At 38.5% G+C, this 20,096-nt stretch overlaps 1 protein-coding gene across 1 annotated transcript in view; it reads right to left on the reverse strand.

Annotated features, from left to right (window-relative positions):
• The window catches only part of LOC122815187 (anoctamin-2-like), a 2,140,961-nt gene that overhangs the window by 1,798,007 nt on the left and 322,858 nt on the right, over window positions 1-20,096 (reverse strand). The window contains exons 2-3 of the mRNA XM_044087470.1: window positions 10,962-11,140; window positions 9,388-9,753 (exon numbers count right to left, since the gene is read on the reverse strand). Of these exons, the coding sequence (XP_043943405.1) occupies window positions 9,388-9,753; window positions 10,962-11,140 (545 nt within the window). The remainder of the gene's footprint in view (window positions 1-9,387; window positions 9,754-10,961; window positions 11,141-20,096) is intronic.

The raw sequence follows: 20,096 nt of genomic DNA on the forward strand, positions 1-20,096 counted from the left end.
GCCAGGCTCTAACACACTCCGCATGACCTCAAACGCACCCCTGTCAGGCAAAGCCAGAGGTCCCGCCCGAGAAGCTGAGAACCTCCTCGGCACCGACAGTGATGGCTCCGAGGCCGATGTCGGAGCCGAACTCACCAGCGCCGAGCTCCGAGAGGAAGAGCGGGTCGGACAAGGGTCCGATGCCACTCACCCTCGGAGCCGACGAGGGAAGTCCGGCGCCGAGATTCTTCGAAAGAAGAAATCGGAGCCGACGACGGAGCCGAAGACATCTGTATCGGCTCCGACGCTACCACAGTCTCTGTTCCGACACGCCCCGGCTCCGAGCTCAACGGAGTCGGAGGAGGAACATATTGATGGACAGGGACAGGCATCGACTGATGAGTCGGGCTCTGAAGCATTTGGGCCAGTGCCTCGGACTTAAGAAGTCGACTCACTACCCTCTGAAGGTCATGATCCGACAGCCTCGATGACCTAGAGGAGTGAGATTTATGGCTCCGTTCAGACAGCAGAGGAGATGCTGGAGCTGAATGAATGGAGCCAAGGGATGGTGACCTAGATCTCTTCCTAGATGTCGGCTCCGAAGGTCTGGTCGGAGCCGACAAGGGGATTTCTAATACCTCGGCTCCAGCCGGAGCCGAGGGAACCACAGAAGCTGGAGACTCATCGGCTCCAGCCGGAGCCGATGCAGACGTGGGTTTAGTAGCCTTAGGTCTCGGCTCAGTAGCTGGAGCCGAGGACCTAGAAACCTTGGAGGGCTTCCCAGAGACAGAAAGGGAATCCTCAGGCTTAAGTAGACCCCTTAGGATCAACTTGTTCTTTCTTTCCTGCAGGACCCTGGGACTGAAGCCGTGGCATACAGCACAGGAGTCCTGCAGGTGCAAAGGCCCCAGGCAGTAGACACAAGAAGTGTGACCGTCTGTCAGAGACATTTTCTGACAGCACGCATCACACTTCTTGAAGCCTGAGACCTTTGTGTCTTTAGACATCCTAGAATAAGAAAGTGTAACCACACACACTCAGTCAGACACACTGAATACACTTTATCTTATTTTTTAAAACTCAAAAATAAAACAACTAACTAAAGGTTTTAATTAAGAGCAACACACACACACCACTAGGGAATGGGGGAAGGCCTGAAGGCCCGAGGGAGAACTTTTAAGTTCTTGTGGGAAAGAAACGGGATTTTATGAAAAAAAGGGGTAGAAATCCACTAAACTAAGGGAAAAAGTAGTTAAACTTAAAATATAGGGTTTTAAGTATCCTAACTATACTGAAAATACACTTACCAAGAAGCCGGTAGAAAACCAACACCTCGATCGCTGTAGCGGCAAACGAGATCTGAGGTAACTCACGCCTAGCATTGTGGGATATAAGGGGAGCCTCGAGCCAGTGGAACCAACTCTCGAGCTTTTAGAGTGGCCGAGTCGGAGCCGAGGTCGGCTCCGAACCCCATCCAGCAAGAATGAAGGCGAGATAGACAACTTAACATCATTTCTTTGCACATAGAGAATAACTTTGATTAAATCTTTTCCAAAATATTTGTGGCTTTCTGGAAATGCAGGAACTATATTCAAAAAGATTAATAATGAACTAAAATGATGAGAGAGAAAAAAAACATATAACAAATCATTTGTTTTTTAGTCTCTTCTTCTTCTCTGAAGTCTTCCAGGAAGCTTCAGTTGCCAATCTCTTTAATGAAGAACTAGCCCATTCCATTTCTTCTATTTTATCCAAAATCCTTTTTTCTTTGACAAACAGTAAAGCAGAGTCTAAATCATCAAAGACCTTAGGACCATCAGGAAGGAAGATTTTAAGCTTGGCAGGAAACAGAAGGTATGTTTTAAACTGTGCTTTTTTAAGCTCCCTTATTAGTGGCAGAAAAACTTTTCTTTTAGCAATTACCATGGAATAGTCATTGTCAAAACGCACAGTTGTCTCATTAAACTTAACAGGAGCTTTAGCCCAAGCAGATTTAAGAACCATCTCTTTATCAAAAGATGATAGAAATCTAACTATAACTGATCTAGGATAGTTTTTGTTAGAGTTGGTATTAGCTATAGATCTATGTGCTCTTTCGATACCAAAAGAGAATGCTTCTGGTAAATCTAAAGTTTTAGGGAGCCATGTTGTTAAAAAAGAAGTAATATTGTTACCTTCAATATTTTCCGGCAGTCCAAAAATCCTAATGTTATTGCGCCTAGATCTATTTTCCAGGTCATCCAGCTTTGTTTGTAAATGTGCATTTTGTTTCAGCAGAAACTCAATGTTGATTTCCTCTTCTTGTATTTTATTTTCCATGTCATTCACAGCTTCTTCTATGCCTGTTATCTGGATCTTCTGTTGTTGCAGGTCCATATGTAACAAGTCTATTTGTTTTGTAGTTTTTTCTATGAAAGTGTCTATTTTAGTATCCATTTTATCCATCTTAGCAGTAAGTTGCTGGACTATAATTATCAGAGACTGAAGTTCTTTCTTGATGCTGGAGTCTTGAGAATTTGTCTTACTGGAACTCATTTCAGACTGATAAACTGACAGGAAAATTTCCAAAGTAATTTCTGACAGGAACATTATTAAGATTTCCTTTCTTTTTTAGATATAGTTCAAGAACTATATAAAACAAACATATTTAGAAAGAAAATTACTTCAAGAATTAATTTTTTAAGTAATTAATTCCTGTCAATGTAATGAAATTGGTGGAGCTGAAGAAATCTGCTGCTATCCTGTGTTCATCCTTGGCCACGCCCCCCATTATTGAATTGTTTTGATGCTATTAATTGTACATTTGGGGATTTGCATTACGATCATTATTATCCATTACATGATACAGGGAGTTTTTCTCCCTGGGTCCCCTCTGTAAATAGCATCCACCAAAAAATGCTTGGTTAACCCACTTAATCTCATAGTACCTTTTTGTTTCTACTTCCATTTAACATCCACAGATCTTTCAGGTTTTCTGATTTTTTTTTTTCAGGCTGGCTTCCTTAAGTAAATGACTTTCTAATTTATAGTAGACGGCATCTAAAAGGGCAGGGTGAAATTAATAAAATGACACTTAGATTGTTAATCTAGGATCTGTGGTGGAGTAGTTAATCACTGATTGTCACCCGCTATTCTTATGTTGACATTTACCTTCATATTTTCATAACTGAGAGAATTACATGTTAGTGAGGAGCATTGTGTAAAATGTTCTGTTGGAAACAGGAAAATGCATTGTTACTGTCCACATACAGCATGTTTTACCAGAAAACTGTTATTTGTTTGGAAGTAATTATGCAATATCCTCATGCAGCACATTTTACTGAAAAACTGCTAGTTGTTTGGAAGTAATTATGAAGATATGCAATACTCTTGAATGCACATTAATATCTCCAAAAGCAAGTGATGTACAAACTATTGCATATCATCAGGAAAAACCTTAGATGATATTTTAAGAAAGTTGTCACTGACATTTCAATTGTAAATTGTACATTGTGAGAGATGTTCAATGTTATTTGCATTGTTAATAATATAAATAAGCATTTTATGTCTGAAAATACCACATTAAACACGCATGTAGGAAGGAAATGGTATAACATGAAAGCTCACACATGGCTGAGCAAGTTTTCTGAACTTATCTCTCTAGGTTGTAGAGTTTCTAAGATATGACTAGCTGTTCATGAAACTTTATAGAAAAATGTAATTCTGGGTTTGTGTGCATGCATTATAATATATTACAGTATTCACAGATATTCCAAAGCCACTGAGTCTTATGACCATTCATTCCTTGCCACTATCCTTATGCATGCCACACCAGTCAATCATTGGTTCATAGGTTTATACTAAGCTAATGACCACCAGGGTCTTTATAAGCCTAGCAGTGCAACCCAGTGCAGTTTTGTCCCAGAGTTCCTTGGACACCTACATGGTGGAGTATGTTAGGAGATAGCTATAGGTTATGTGAGTGTGTGAGTGTGTGTGTGTGTGTGTGTGTGTGTGTGTGTGTGTGTGTGTGTGTGTGTGTGTAGGGTATGCCAGTTGGGAATTAATTTACTTACTATCAACCTCTGTCCATCAGAGAAATGGGAGCCAGACCAGGGGAGAATTTGTAATTTCCCATCCAATGATCAAGTTTTTTTTTTTTTTTTTTTTTTTTTGTTAATAGGGACAATGATGAACTCTGTTTCACGTAGATGGGGAGCTTATTCCATAGTGTGGGGATACTTTGAGGTACATAGAGGTCTCTCCAATATATTCTATTTATGTCACAGGCAAAGTTCAGGTCCTTTGATCTAGTGTTTTGGGTGCTCTCTGTTTTGTGAATCTGGAAGAAATCCATCAGAGCTGGATCTGAGGATGCCTTACATGCCAGGCATAGATCGCTTCTCAGTAACCAGTAAGAGACTGAGTACAGAGATAGGGCCTTAAGGAAATCTGTGTCTGACAGAGTATTCATACCCTGGATACTCCTGGTGAGGAACCTTTGAGGGTGTTCCAACTGTTTCAAGTGCCTGGTTAGGTATATTACAAAGGGAGCATTGTACTCAATGCTGGGTCTGATAAGAACTGAGTAGACTGGTACAATAAATTTCTTGGACCTGAATGCCATGCCCTTGCCTATGAGCCGGATGACATAGAATGATTTTTTCCTAATGTGGATAAATGTTGGTTAAATGTCACACTGTCTACATATGTTTCCAGATCCCTAACTATTGGGTCAACTCTTAGGAGTGTATTATCGATGGAGTAATTAGCTTGGGTGCATGATTTCCCAAAGGACACTATAAAGCATTTCTTCTCATTGAGCTTTAATCCATGGCTTTGGCAGTATTCGTTTGTTTGTGTTGGACCCTCTCGTAGGATGTTGCTGTCATGGGGGGAATCTATCATAGCTCTCAATTTAGAGTCATCTGTGAACTTGGTGACCCAGAGGCCTTTGACATTAGCCTTTACCTCCAAGAACTAGAGCCAAACCAGAGCAGGTCCAACGCAGAGCCCTTGGATACTCCACTAGTGACTGGTCTACTGGTGGAGGTGATCTGAATGATCCTGACATCTTGGATCATATCTGTAAATCAGACAAAAATCCAGCAACTTACATAAGGATTTATGCCTAGTTCTGAGAGTTTGTCAACAATACCTGAGTGGGTATTGTACTGAATGCCTTGATCAGGTCAAGGTAGGCTGTATGCACCATTTTCCCCTCAGGCATAACCTTAGTGATCCTCTTGAAGATGTCTGTCAGGTTCAGTAGGCAAGGCCTTCCCTTAACAAAGCCAAATTGTGATGGATCCAGTGTCAGTAGGTTGCCAATGGACGTTACCATTTTCATGATAACTCATTCCATGGCTTTGCATATCAGACTTGTCAGACTGATGGGTCTGTAGTTCTGGGGATCGGTTGATGGTCCCGCTTCAAGAAGAGGAATGACTATTGCAGTCCTCCAATCACCTGTTTTGATGCTGTAACTGAAGAATGCCTCAAGTGGTCCTGCTAGGTCTTATTTTAGGCAATTTAGAAAGCAATCACAGATATTGTCATGGCCCATTGAAACAATGCTTCTGGCCTTAGTGAGTATCACCAGGACCTGCTTCGTGTTGATAGTTGGAGGGATATGCTCGAAGGGATTTCAGAGGGGGAAGTGCGGGTGAGCTTAGAGCTAAATTTACCAGCCAATAGATTCATTATGGCACCCTGATCAGTGAAAGTTTTGCCACTTAGCCTGTTAAGGTAAGGATTCCACCAGTGTGGTTTGTTTTTGTTGCTAGATCTAGGATTACTTCTGGTAGTAAAGCAGCCTCAATGCAGCCACTTACATGTTTGTACAGGATTTTTGTAAATAATTCTGCACAGGTATCTGTGTTCTTGGGGTTCAGAGGAGCCATGAACTTTGACAAACTGTCACTTACTAGGACGTAGTTTGCTTTGGAATAGTTCCTAATTGTTACAGGTTTAGCTGGGTTTTCTGGGTTGATTTTATTTAGAGGGAGATAGTTTGGTAGTCTAACCTCACCAATGAGCATGTGACATGGGGGCTGCAATGTTATCCCATATTGGTGAGTACTATGACCAATATGTTTGATCCTAGAGTAAATTTGAGGATACCCATCTGATCATCTAGTTTATGCCTAAAGGACAACAGTGAAAAGCACTCCTTAACATGTGGGGCAGTTTATTCCAGAGGTTCGGGAGGTACTGGGTTATAAACCTGTCGCTCCACTGTGATTTTTTATCTGCTGGTGAAGAGTTAGGTCCCTGGATCTAGTATTTGTGGAGATATTGGACTTATGAAGAAACAGGTGGTCCTGGACAATTGGGTCTGTAATAACACACTAAACAAGATAGACATCTCCTCTTAAAGTCTATAAGACACTGAATAAATGGAGATCACTTCCAGCCTCTCTAGTTAGCTTTGGGACTTTAGACCTATAATCTTTTTGGTTAGGAACCTTTGGGTCCTTCTAATTGCTTGATATATTTGGTGAGATACAACCTCAAAGTGGGTGTTGTACTCAATCACTGGCATGATCAATGTTGAGTACAAAAGAATGTATAACTCTTTAGACCTTGATCACATTCATTTACCAATTAGCTATGCTAAATAAAACAATTTCCTGACAGCCATTATCACAAGATGGCCAAAACAGAGGAAGCTTTAAACCAAAGTACCAAGGTGCCTGACTATATTTTCATTTTGTAGAGATGTGTTGTTTATACAGTATGATGATGGGAAGGGTAGTCTACAAAAAATGATGATACCACATTTTTTAACATTTAATTTGAGTGCATTTTTAGTACATTACAAGGTTACTAGACAGAGATTATTCTGAAGAGTTTGGGTGTCATAGGGTGACTTAACAGCAACCCCTAGTTTGCAGCTGTCTGCTAATTTTACTAGCCAGTAGTCTTGGCTCTGCTTGATTATCTGAGAAGTAAATACCAGACAGGAGAAGTCTCAGTACTGAGCCCTGAGGGGAACCACTGGTCACTTTCATTCTTTCTGGTGAGACACCTGCAGCTTTTTGGACTGTCTTTCACCCAGTTTGATAGCCATCTTAATGCATATGGGTCAATTGTTGAAACATTTAGCTTTTGTCTGATGCCAGCAATAGGGAATGGTGTCATAGGTCTTGGACAGGACAATATATGTTGCATGCATTACATGGCCACCATCTGCAGCCTCTGTAACCCTTTCAAGGTTTACCAGATTGAATAGACAGGATTTACCCTCACAGAGTCAAACTAGTGAGAGTATTGAAATAAAGACTGTGAATAAACTGATAATTATCATTGAAAAGAATACTTTTTACCAATGATAATGCTGTATGTTCCTTTTTAATTGCTTTAACTGTTCACAAGATGTAAACATATTTTTGGCTTATCCTTTTTATCATTATTTTTCAGAAAATGCTCCAGAATGTAATGATGTGTGCAAGTTGATAGAGGTGCAACAGTCTACAGCTCAAAAGTGTTAATGAGCAAACAAACTATAAATATATATATTTACTAAGATTATCTGCAAAGTCGAGAACACTAACAGCTTTTTGCCTTAACCAAGCATATGACAGTATGTTTTGACACATTGCCTTACTCCATTCAGGAAGACTCCCAACTTGTCTCCGATTTTGCAAAATGTCCATGAGTTTGACTCATGTTTTTAGACTGTCCTTTGTAAAGTCCGCCATTTTCTGGCTAATCTTTTATATTACAGCTTGAGACTTACTCAAAACCTGTTATTCTATTAATATGCTAAATGAATAATACGTAAAACGAATCCTGATTTGGAATCTTTGATCCTCGTTATATCCGTCTTTTTCCTAATTCTTAAGCTAAAATGTTGAGAGTTATGCCATTCTGTAGCACACAACACCATGCTGTACAATGCTGTACTCATGCATTGACTGTGGGACTGAGACACAGAACCCTTTCCTTGTGACCGTCATACCTCCAATAAGAATTCAATTAAATAGTTCTTTATGCTACTCTGCCTAACGAGTCATAGCCAGTAATGCTCATTATAATGGATGTCATTCTCAAAAAGTATAATTATCAAACATAACATTCATGAAAACAGCTTCTTCTGTTATTTTTCAACCAGTGCCTTATGCTGTCCTCACAAATTATTGATTATGCAAAATGTTTCTCCTTGACCTCTCTGTAAAGGCACAGCTGTTTCAAAATGTGTGTATGATTGCATATGCTGGGAGGGGGTCTTGCTGAACAGCCTATTAGCAGATATTTTTTTCACTTTGCTCAAGACTAGGCTTCATATTTTTCTCAATGAAATGTCTTTTGATCCTAGCTATTTAAGGAAATCTAACTCTATACATAGTGTTTTCTAATGCTATCATAAAACTCGTAGCTTGCAATCACCACCTACAGAAATCCTTTAACTCAAGGAGACAAAAAAATCCTAACAAGATATAGCTCATGAAATACAATATAAAATATTATTATATTACAATCTGTTCACCATTACACATGCAGGTACGTCCTTTATTCATTACTATAGTTTTGCAGGCTGAAGCATCGTAAGAGTACCAGTCAGATAAACTTTTATTTATTTTAAATCTGTATACATGCATTTTACAGAAAAGGGTATATGTATCTCAGCATTCTTCTTCATTTCTCCAGTTTACAGTAATAAACATATCTTTGTGAAACTTACACATCACATATATCAGATTCTAATGACTCAGTATGTGGAACACTATGATATTACTAACAGAGGAGAGGAGGCACAGGTTAAGAAAAGACAGACACAGGCAACACTATTTCCTTAAATGCCATTACAGCAAGGAATCTGGTGAAAAATGATGACAATAAATGGGTATCTGGGATCACAAAGTATAAGCTTTTAATAAAAATAAAACATTGTCATTAATGCTGCTACTGATACAATGCTGAACAAACAGAAAACAAAAATCTGCTAGTTATCATTTTGGTATTATTTCCTACAAAGTAGTGAAACTCTATTTATGTAAGTGGATGTTTTCTTCCTTTTGTTGGAATGCAGAGGAACACAGAGTGTGCCATAACAGAAATAAGCTATTATTTTCACTGCAGCTGAACAAGAAGCAAAAATAGCCTTTTAATTCTACCTCAGCCATCTCAGACAAGACATTTCTGTCCTTGCATTAATCAGGAAAATAACATATATATTGAATTTTCGGAAAGTAGTGCATAAGAACTTCTTGCATAGTGGAAATATTGTGTTTGACTGCATGTTTTGTTTATTTACTTGCTGATGTTGATTTATTTTAATAAAGCAGGACTACTTTTCCGATAAGTATAAACATTAACAATCACTGTTTTTCTATCACTTCCCCGCTCTCTCTCTCACATGCACACACACACACACACATGCATACACATATGCATGCACACACACATGCTTTTTGTTTGCCTTACCTCCTTGTCCCTTTCAAGCTCAAGCCCAGTTTCTAAGAGGTTCTTCTCAAACTCCTCCCTCCGACTCCTCCTCTGTTCCTCGTGTGGATCGTGAGAGCCAATATCTACAGCTACCTCTTGGTGAGTCCCAGGTATAGACTGTTCTGCAATTTTGATCCCCTCAGGATTGATAGTGTTGCCATTGGAAATTACAGCAGGTCCTTGGGAAGGCGGAGTACTGTGTGGGGAGTGGCGAAGTCGGAGGTGGTGATGATGGTGATGGTGGTGATGGTAACACAAAACATAGTCCACTTTTCTCTTGCCATCACTGAAATACAAGCCATTCTTTGTGTTCGCTGGGTTTCCATCAAAATAATTGTTCACAACCTGCATAAAAAGAATCAAAATTTGAATGACATAGGCACCGTTTCATTTATTTTTTCCATTTGGCTTTGAATGTATTATTTTTGTTAGCCAGATATAAACAAAGCATTGCAAATGGGTCAATCTAAAAATGAAGTTACTGCAGAAAGAAAACACTAGTAACACATGATAAACAAAGATCTGATTTAAAAATAAAACAGGATACTGAAGCATGCTAACTTGTTGCTCATAAACACAAGTATAGATTACAATGGCAAACCTTTTAAGTGGTCTATTCTTAAGTTTTAAATATTGTTAAAGGAAATATCATTGACTGCGTCCATATTCAAACTCAAGTCACCCATTGCCTTTCAAATTTATTAAAAATAAATAATTGTAGCATATAAATATGATTCAGGCAATAAAAAAGCATTTTGATTTTGATGTCACAAATTCTTAGCTAATATTTTCCACTGAAAAGAATCTATAGCCTCAGAGAAAAAACTAGTAAAGACTTTATACACGATGAAAAATCAGAAAAAAAACATGATAATCTACCACACATTCTTTCCAAATGTTCCATACTTACTGGAAGTCCGTTCAACAACCCTAGATCCATCCGACGTTTAAAAACGGAAGTTCTGCCTTTAAAATTATGGTGTCAAGGGATTTTTGAAAGAAGGCATTTTTTTTTTTTTTTTTTTTTTTACAATTTTGCAAGGAGGGATATCACTCGAACAAAACAGCAGATGTCTTCTGGTTAGAATGAGAGGCGGCTACTTGCCCTTCTGGACTTTCTGCAGTTGCAGAAATGAATAAACGAATAAAGATGTTTTAAGAGGAAGCTGCATCCATCAACTCCCGAGAAACAAACCAGCTTCGAAAAGCCCGAACCTGGGTGCTGGTCTCTGTCCTTTCGTGTACTGAATGTACTATGCACTCTGGTTTCCCTAGTTAGATGAGCTCACCATAGCAACACAAGCTGCAAACTCCGTGTTCCACTCCCTAAAGGTGTCTTCAGGTGTTATGATGCATGACGCTTTTAACTAGCATCTGTTCAAATCTGGCTCAGCGTGCTTGTTTGAACCTAAGGTAAAAAAAATCTCCCACTTGTTGGGTACTGCCTCAGTATAAATGCAAAGTTGGTCCTCTGCGTACTTTGAAAAAACATAAAGCTTATACAAGCAACTGCCTGGGAAACGTAAAAAAATGTTTAAATGGGATTCACCTACCGGGCCATCTTCTTCACGTATGTAGGCTAAAGGATCGAATCCCCCTTTAAGCCTACTTAAGTGGACTGCTGCCAAATGTCGTGGCACAGAGACGTACTCTTCATTCTGGATGAAGGATGCTTCACGTGTAGCTTCGGTAGTCTCTCGGTACTCAACCTGCGAAGAGCTTAGTGGGATAGCTGTAAAAGTTGAAAAGAGCAGTTAATTTTCCTCCTGAGGGAATAGCACATATTAGAATAACATATAGAAAAGCATTTCAGGAAATGAAGTCGAATAATTTCTTCGTTTCAAATATTAACATTTAAGAGAATATAATCCTGTTAGTGCATAAAATCACTTAATAAAACAGATGCGTACTTTGTGCAGATTTATAGTGTTGCCACCTGTCTTTACACAGAACAGTCCATATTTGGGCAGCTGCGTCCCGCAATAAAACTTGAAACTCACATATAGGGTCAAAAAGTATCTCCTAATGTTCCCGTAATTAGTCTGTGCTTGGAATAGTTTAATGTTATGGTGTTAAAAAAAATAAAATAAAAAACAGAAACGACTCATTCTACAACAGCGAGCTTTCATGAGGAAGAGTAGGTAAATAAGTCCAGTCCTTTGGGTGCATGTGGCTATTATTTGTCCTGCAAAATCTTGCGTTTCCGTAAAAAGTTACATTTTGGGCACTTGTGGCAACCTTAGCTTATCACTATAGCCTGGTGATTGGCAACAGCAAAATACTGAACTGAAAGTTAAATTAAAAAGACCTGAATATTATTCAATACCTTTCAAATTTTAATGCAGCTGTCTTTCCCCCTCCCACCCCCCCCATCCAACATTACCCATGCAAGCACAACACGCACACTATACCTCCCAGCCTCTTAGTGCAATAAATCTGGACAAAGCCTAAAATAATGGGGGGGGGGGGGGGGGGCAAAGACTCAAAAATAGGGCCAGATTTTAATGTTGCTCCTGTAAACTTAGAAAGTTGTTGGAATAAAAGGATTTGTGTTAGCATGCATTTTCTGGAGGGTATGAAGTCTGAAGGTCAAATGTATGTCACTATTTAATTACTTCAGTCCTCAGGGAGTTACTAGAAAACCACAAATTTTATCAGGAACAGACCAAAAATGAGGCAAAAATCTGGACAGTTGATAGGTATGAACTCTCTCTCAAAATATGATACAAGGTTAAATTTACCAATTGTTTCCCATTCAAGCTGAATGTGAGCAAGTATTTTATAGGCCGTGGCTTGAAGTTCAGCACCTTAGCCTTTGTGCAATCAAAACTGTATAAAAGTTGAAGTCCTTTTTTTTTTTTCTTAACTGTTAGCATTTAATCACAGTATTTAAGAGAGCTGGTAATGCCAGATATTCTAAGCATGTATAGAATTATAAGCCATGCAGTTACCTGTTGATTGCATTATTTATTAATCCGATATCCTATACTATTAAACTAGTGAAAAACACATGGTCCATACATTGGTATAACTTAATGCTTGAAACTTGAAGCAATGAAGAGAAAATAAACTGAAATCAATGTCAGCATACTTTGCAGCCCTACTCAGCCTGTTTCAACATAGTCTTCTTTTAAGGATCATTTTTGATTCAACATGGTTATGAAAGAGGTACTTAAATTTGTAACATCAGCTAACACGATTGTCATAATTTATAATAAATGGCCTCACTGAAAGTTGCACACCTTCACTTGGTTACAAAGAAGATCACTATAAGGTTAGAGATGTTTTTTAAATAATCATTACTGACTTAAAAAAGGTGCACTCCTTGAAAGGGATGTCACCTAGGCACTGACTATCACAAGTAGACAACCCTACTCTCTCACTTACTTATAACAGTCTGCCTGATGCACTGTATCTTCTGTGTTGAGCTTATAGACTCTGAAAAACGGATGTAAGACCATTATTTCTAAAGCAGGGGCTAATAAGTACACTTAGAAATGAGAACATATTCCCAGTAACCAGCACTTGGCAGTCTAATAGCATATTATGCCAAAAACAATTCTGAAAACCCCAAATTTTACAGCATTCTTGAAAAAGAAAATGTTTAAAACCAATTTTAAAGCTGTGATCAAATTTCTGATCAGTTATGTTGTTCTGAAACAAGATTCTGTATCTCTACAATGAGTACTAGACAGTGCACATCAAATGAAGATCTGCATAAATCTGTAATTAGTACATGACACATCTCTTTTTCTTTTGTCGACATCAGAAACACTGGCAGTGTTCTGTTAATATAATATACATTGTTCATGCGAAATTATTGCTTCAATTATTAATGCTGCAAAATAGGATATATTCAAAGGCTGGTAATATGCCTTAAGTAGTATTTATGTATGTTTGTACAAGACACTGACCCTGCAAAACACAAGCAACTAATTAATTTCATCCAATATACCATTTTTGTAACAGAGAATTAAATACAGATATTTAATGAGAAATCCTCTGTGTGTGTGTGTGTGTGTGTGTGTGTGTGTGTGTGTGTGTGTGTGTGTGTGTGTGTGTCTCTGCATGCCCGCACGTTGTGAACAGAAAAACATGCAGATCTTTTAGCCACCTAGATAGTGGTTCTCAGGGGAAAATGCTTTAAGGAAAATAATAAGACACTAACATAAACCGATAAGCAAATGTAGCCTATAGCTACAAATTTATTAACAGGTGTTGCAGATCAACTAAACAATTATTCAGATGACAGCAGAAAATTGGGTAAAGGTAAGAAATGAGAAAGTCTGACAAAATAACAAAACATGCAGGTCATACAAAATGAGTGATCTGATTTCCTTTGTGTCTTTCTCAAAAGCTATGTGATAACAAATGCTACAGGCAGTTTATCACCTATTAATATACATGATTGTGTAGCAATATGTGACATAAGCAGATTAACATTCTTCCCCTTATAAATGAAATTGATTCCCAAAATCTGTAGCCTATATAGAGTGGTATTGCACTGTAAAATGTTAATGTGTCATTTTATGAAATTCTTTTCTTTAAATAGCACCATACCAAAACTGGTTAGTTTTATACAGAAAATAATAAGAAGCTAGATAAAGACAAATAACAGATATTTTCATGTTTCCATACAGGAAGATATGGCTACAAATGGAAAATTAAAGATAAAACTGTTGGTGGTACTTCTCATAATATAGAATGTAGGGTTTTATAGCGGTCCATTAAATTTCTTACTATAACCACTCGCCTATTTTTTTTACTGATATTAAAAGTACCAGGTAAGCATTAAATACCAGTCTAACATTTTATATTCAGACAATTCTAATTCAATTAAAGAAATTAAACAAACTGGTATTCAAGTGCTACAAGAATAACCACAATTCATTGAAAGATCAACTAACTGAATCTCACTGTTGTATTTTAAAACTGAAACAATGTTATTTTTGTCTACATAAAAGCTGGCATTTATTTAAAACATCTAATACTGCTGAAATAGTCTCTTTGTGGGTAGGAACAAATTAGTGGTTACAGTTTGAAGCTGGACTGTTTGGTACTGAATCTCCTGAACTCTCAAAGCTAAGAAGCACACAACACATAAATATGGACGGAAGCAAGTTTTATCAGCCAGATGAATTATTTCAGCTGAACAATAGCTACATTTGTGAAATACAGACAATTTCCATTTTTTAATTTCTAAACCAGAATAAAGCAGATCAGAAAAGTATACTCTTCTAGATGTATTAGTGCCTCTTTGCCTGTCTCTCAATACAAATACACATGCATGGGCATTACATTACATTATAGTATATTATATATAATATATTATATTATATTATATTATATTATATTATATTATATTATACTACATTATATTACAATATTCATAGACACACAAACATGAGAGATGGAGAAAAAACATCAAACCCATTTAGATTTGTGGCTTTCCACTGAAAGTTTGAGGAAGGCAGGTACGTTCCTCAGAAGAGTGAAAATTTAAGTTTTTTTTTTTTTTTTTTTAAGTTTAATTTTTGGATGAAAATATAAATACTGCAACACACACACATATATAATGTACATACATATATCTATATATAAACATTCAACTTTGCTGTATTTTAGGAAACTTTCCCTTCTCTGAGGTAAAGAGATCATAGAGTTAGTATATATCCATCAGACTGGATAAGGAAAAGGAAATGGTCAGCTGTCTGTCAGGTGCTAAGATCCGCCATATCACACATGCGCTCAAGTCTCTCAACAACAGGTACTGTTATGATTCCGTCATAGTCCATGTTTGTGTGAACAACTTGAGACATACCTCTATGGACTATATGAAGAGAGAAATGACTGAGCTCTCAGATTATGTGTCTTAGGCAGGTATGACCCTAGCCTTAAGCAGCCTTTTACCTTCACCTAGGATGATGTCTCAATACAAACAGAAAATCACTGACTTCAATAATTGTCTTAGTTTTTGGTGTCATTCTAAGGGGATTCAGTATCTGTCAGCCTGGGATTACATGATCAAAAGACCTCGATGCTTTGCCAGAGATGGTCTTCATCTGTCACCCTTGGGATTTTGGCTACTGGCTAAGGCTCTTGTCACCCCCATAGTGCCTTTTTAGGCAGTGTCTAAAGGACAAAATTCCTGATTGAAAACTCCATCTGAAAACAACCTCAGCATTACGCTGCTAAATGCTAGGAGTCTTAACATGAAACTCCATTCACTGGAAGCAGTCCTCACCCTGGAAGACGCAGATATTTGTGCAGTCACAGAGACCTGGTTCAAGGCTATGGACGGCACCCCACCCATACCAGGTTACACCCTCTATCCACATGTTCAGACCAGAAAATGAAGGCGTGAAAACTAAAGGAGGAGGTGTATCAATATTCATTAAAGATAAATACACCTCCAGATTGGCTAAATAATATGATTACCTGGAGATACTTCAGGTGCAATTCACGCAACTGTTGGTGGGGCACCTATTCAAGTCATTGTCATCTACAGGAACCCCTCCATGAATCAAGACACCCACTCTGCCTATTTGAATCTACTAGAGTCTATCAAGATACATCTGAACACCATGGTTTTGGGAGACATTAACTACCCATCCATTGACTGGGTAAATTACTCGTGCTCAAACCTCACTTGCCCAAAGGTTCCTTGACTTCATTAACTCCAATGCCTTGGCCCAGCTGATTGACACCCCCACAAGGGGTGCCAACATCCTGAATCTGGTATTTACTAATATGGGGGACCACTGTAGCACCCCCACTGTGAGGTCTTCTCTAGTAAGATCTGACCACAAATCAGTCTCATTCAAAGTAACTATCACATCTGACCATCCCCCAGCAGCAACTAAACTAAAAAAGTTCTCAAACAGATTATAACCTCTTATGGGATGGTATAAATAGCTTCACTGCACCTCCCCCCTCAGATGGAATTGGCAACTTTGCTGAGTTCTACACCAATGCATTTATATAAACACCTGTATAACGACACTGACTTAGCCATACCTGATAAGACCAAAACAAGCTCCTCAAGGAAGAGCAAACCTGCCTGGTGGACAACTGCCATTAACAGGCTTTACAATAAGAGAAAGAAACTGCTGTCTAAGAGTAAGAGGGAGCAAGCCCTAAACTGGAAACGCTTTCTCCTCAGCTTAAACAAACAAATAGGACTTACTGTGAAGTCCTCCAAAGCAAACTACAAATCCAAATTATCTTCCTCAACTAAGGACAACCATAAGGCATTCTTTAGTTACATCTGTAACCTAAAAGGAAAGGCCTGGATTTGTTCTGAACTGGTAGTTATTGATATCACATATACTGAGCCTGTGGACATAGCTAAACTGTTGGCTGACATGTTCTGTGAAAACTTCACTCCTCTGTCCCTGCCACATCTACCCCATGACATCCCCACAACCTGTACCCTACCCTGTATCTCTAAAGAGCAGGTTGTAAATGCCCTCTCTAAAGCCAAAAACACAGCATCTATGTGACTTGATAATATCCCAGGATGCATTCTACATAGGCTCCAACAAGAATTAGCAATACGTTTGGGTACTCTTTTCAGTCATAGCCTAAGCACCAGCTTCAAACTAGCTGAATGGAAAACGGACATCGTTATTCCATTACACAAAGGTGGTGCTTCCACTGACCCTGGGAACTATAGACCTATTAGCCTGACTAGCCTTATCTGCAAGGCCATGGAGCGAATCATCATGGACCTTATCAACAAAGATATAGGTAATCTCCAAACACTTGGCCCTACTCAGTTTGGATTTATCAAGGGAGATCATGCCTGTTAAACCTGGTGGACTTCTTTGAGACAGTCACCAAGGCCCTGAACGAGAGGAAATATATGCATACAGCCTACCTAGACTTAGCCAAGGCTTTTGACACTATCCCGCACTCAGGCATCATTGACACTCACCCAGCTAGGTATATTATTAGACGGGTCGCTAAATGGCTCATTGATAGAACACAAATAGTCAAAACAGGGGAAACCAGCTCCAAAAGTAGACATGTAACCAGTGGTGTTCCACAGGGATCACTCTGGGGACCTCTACTGTTCGGAATCTATTTTGCCAAAGTACAAGCAAAAAATAAGGTCTGTGGCTCACAGTTTGCTATTGACTGCAAAATGGAAACAGTCATAGAATCTCCAAATTATGTCAACATCCTACAAAAGGGTCTTACACAAACAAATGATTGGTGCCAAAGTCATGGCCTTAAACTCAATGCAAATAAATGTATCATCCCTTTTGGTAAGTGCAATGTTCCTGCTAACTACCACATCAAGAGCAACACTCTAAGTATGTACTCAGTGGTGAAACACCTGGTCACAGAGGTTTATAGCAATCTTACCTTTGATCACCATGTCTCCACAGTGGTAAGAAGGGCATTCTGTATTGCTCATCTCATAAGTAAGGGCATTGCCTCCAGAAAAAAAGAAGAAGTTATAACCTCCCTGTACTCTTCCCTCACCAGGCTAAAAAAAATGCCCCTTTTGGTATGTACCTGTCCAAACACCTGCAGCAATTGGAGAAACTACAAATGTTCCTCACCAGGAAAATTCAAGGTCTTCAGCATCTGTCCTATATGGATCATCTGAAATCACTGTCACTGTTCTTTTTCATACAGGCTACTCAGAGGCAAGCTCTGCCTTGCATATAAGGCAATCTCTGACCCTGCTTTATTGGAAATGCTGCATATCCTCAAGTCAAATGGTACATGGGTTACTCAATCTAAAGACCTTAACATGGTATGTGGCATTAATAGAACCTGCTGGAGGGACAGATTTGTCTACCAGAAATTACCACACCTTTGGAACAGACTCCCACTTCATGTCAAACAGAGCACCTCATTGGCCCTCTTCAAACGCAATCTGGACGATTGGATGGGTAAGAGTAAATTCACCCCAGGGTTTCCACCCGTATCCCTCTTGGACACAGGCATTAAATGCTGATTGTGGAAATAAGAGTACAACTTGGCTAGACTTGTAAGGGCCCTAGGCCATTAGCCTAGTAACTTCCTATGTTCCTATGATCCTATGATGCTATATACAAATGTTTGGAGGTGCAGGGGAATAGACCCAAAGTATAAAAATGCTTTTAATGCTCAATACCAATATTCATACTTTGCTGTTTTCCTATGAATTGCAATTATTTCTTGCACATACTTCACTGGTACATCCAGTTATATTCATTTACTTTTTATTACTGTAAAATGGTCTTTTGAACAGAAAATGTCATAACAGTATTTAACGATTAACAGATAATTTGGATATCAGTGAATAAGTTATTTAGTGGTGACAGGAACAAATTCAGTGGACTATTATGACCTAGTTTTCTTCAAATTTCTAGTTTCATGTGTAGTGTACAGGATGCATTGAAAGAGAAGGATTAAGACAGATACTAAAAGGTCAGCCAAGCAGGGAAGAGCTGTCTGCAACAAGTAGTTTACTACTGACCTGATGTTTGTGTTGATAAGTATCAAAGTAATATGCCTACTTCCTTGTCCTGTAGTATGTCACCCCTATTTTGCTGCTGGTCCACTTTACTTCATTATTCAAAACTATGGTTCAGATATTGTACTTATACTAATTGCATATGTTTCTTATTATCAGTGTTCAAAACCAAGGTCTCAAATCACAAATGTTCAAGAGAAGAGGAGAACTTTGGAAACACAAGCTACTGGCATTGCACACTAAACATATATGCAATAATTCACCCACAGGTATGCATTCAGACACACACACACACACACACACACACACACACACACACACACACACACACACACACACACACACAGTTTCATTTGGGGTTGGTCAAAGCCTGTTGCAACTGCCCTTGGGTTTATGCCCTACTCCATCTATGTCAATATTCTAACAATAAAAAAGACTCAGGAAACTGATACTATACTAGATTTATTAGTAACTCTGTATTTTAAACATTTTAAGTCATCTTTGCCATAGAAAAAGGAGTATGACAACTGCTGCAGTTTCACAGGCACACACGTCACATCATGCCAAGCACACCATCTACTTCACATTCACAAGACTGCCATACAAATTCATTCTCATTGTACAAGAAACAGCATTCGTACCTTGACTCATGCACTTGAACAACATTTTTTAATAAGCACATTTACTTGCCAGCACTCAGACTCAGTCTTGTATGTACTAGGTCATTAAATTCTGACAGCATTTACAGAAGAGATGCAGTTCCCTTTAGTCCACAATGTCTGTCGTGCCACTGCCATATATTCTTGTCTCAGTAACACTTATACACAATCCCAGTATCACTGAATACAAAAATAATCTTTGAAAGAGTTCCATTAATTTTGTGTACAGATGCCTCTGATGCTGTTCTTAGTTCTGTGCTGACTGATTCTTCAATGTTAGCAGCTTTTCTGCTGATAGAAACATATGCTGCATTCACATGTAGATATGTCAGCCTACTGCTTCATTTCTTATCATTTATATTGTTAAATGGATATAAAACCATTAACTGCTTCCTGGTGTTTCCTCTTTTTTCTACTACTGTTAGAAATATTACTGTACAAGTATGATTTATTTACTTTCATAAGTAGACAACTGAATGAAATGATGAAATACAAAACAATACCATGTACTCAGACCCCAAGGAAATAGTCAAACAGTAGATAAATTTAAGTCTAAC

Source organism: Protopterus annectens, chromosome 11.part0 (genome assembly GCF_019279795.1).
Source record: "Protopterus annectens isolate FY-2018-M chromosome 11.part0, PAN1.0, whole genome shotgun sequence".
Lineage (NCBI taxonomy): Eukaryota > Metazoa > Chordata > Ceratodontiformes > Protopteridae > Protopterus > Protopterus annectens.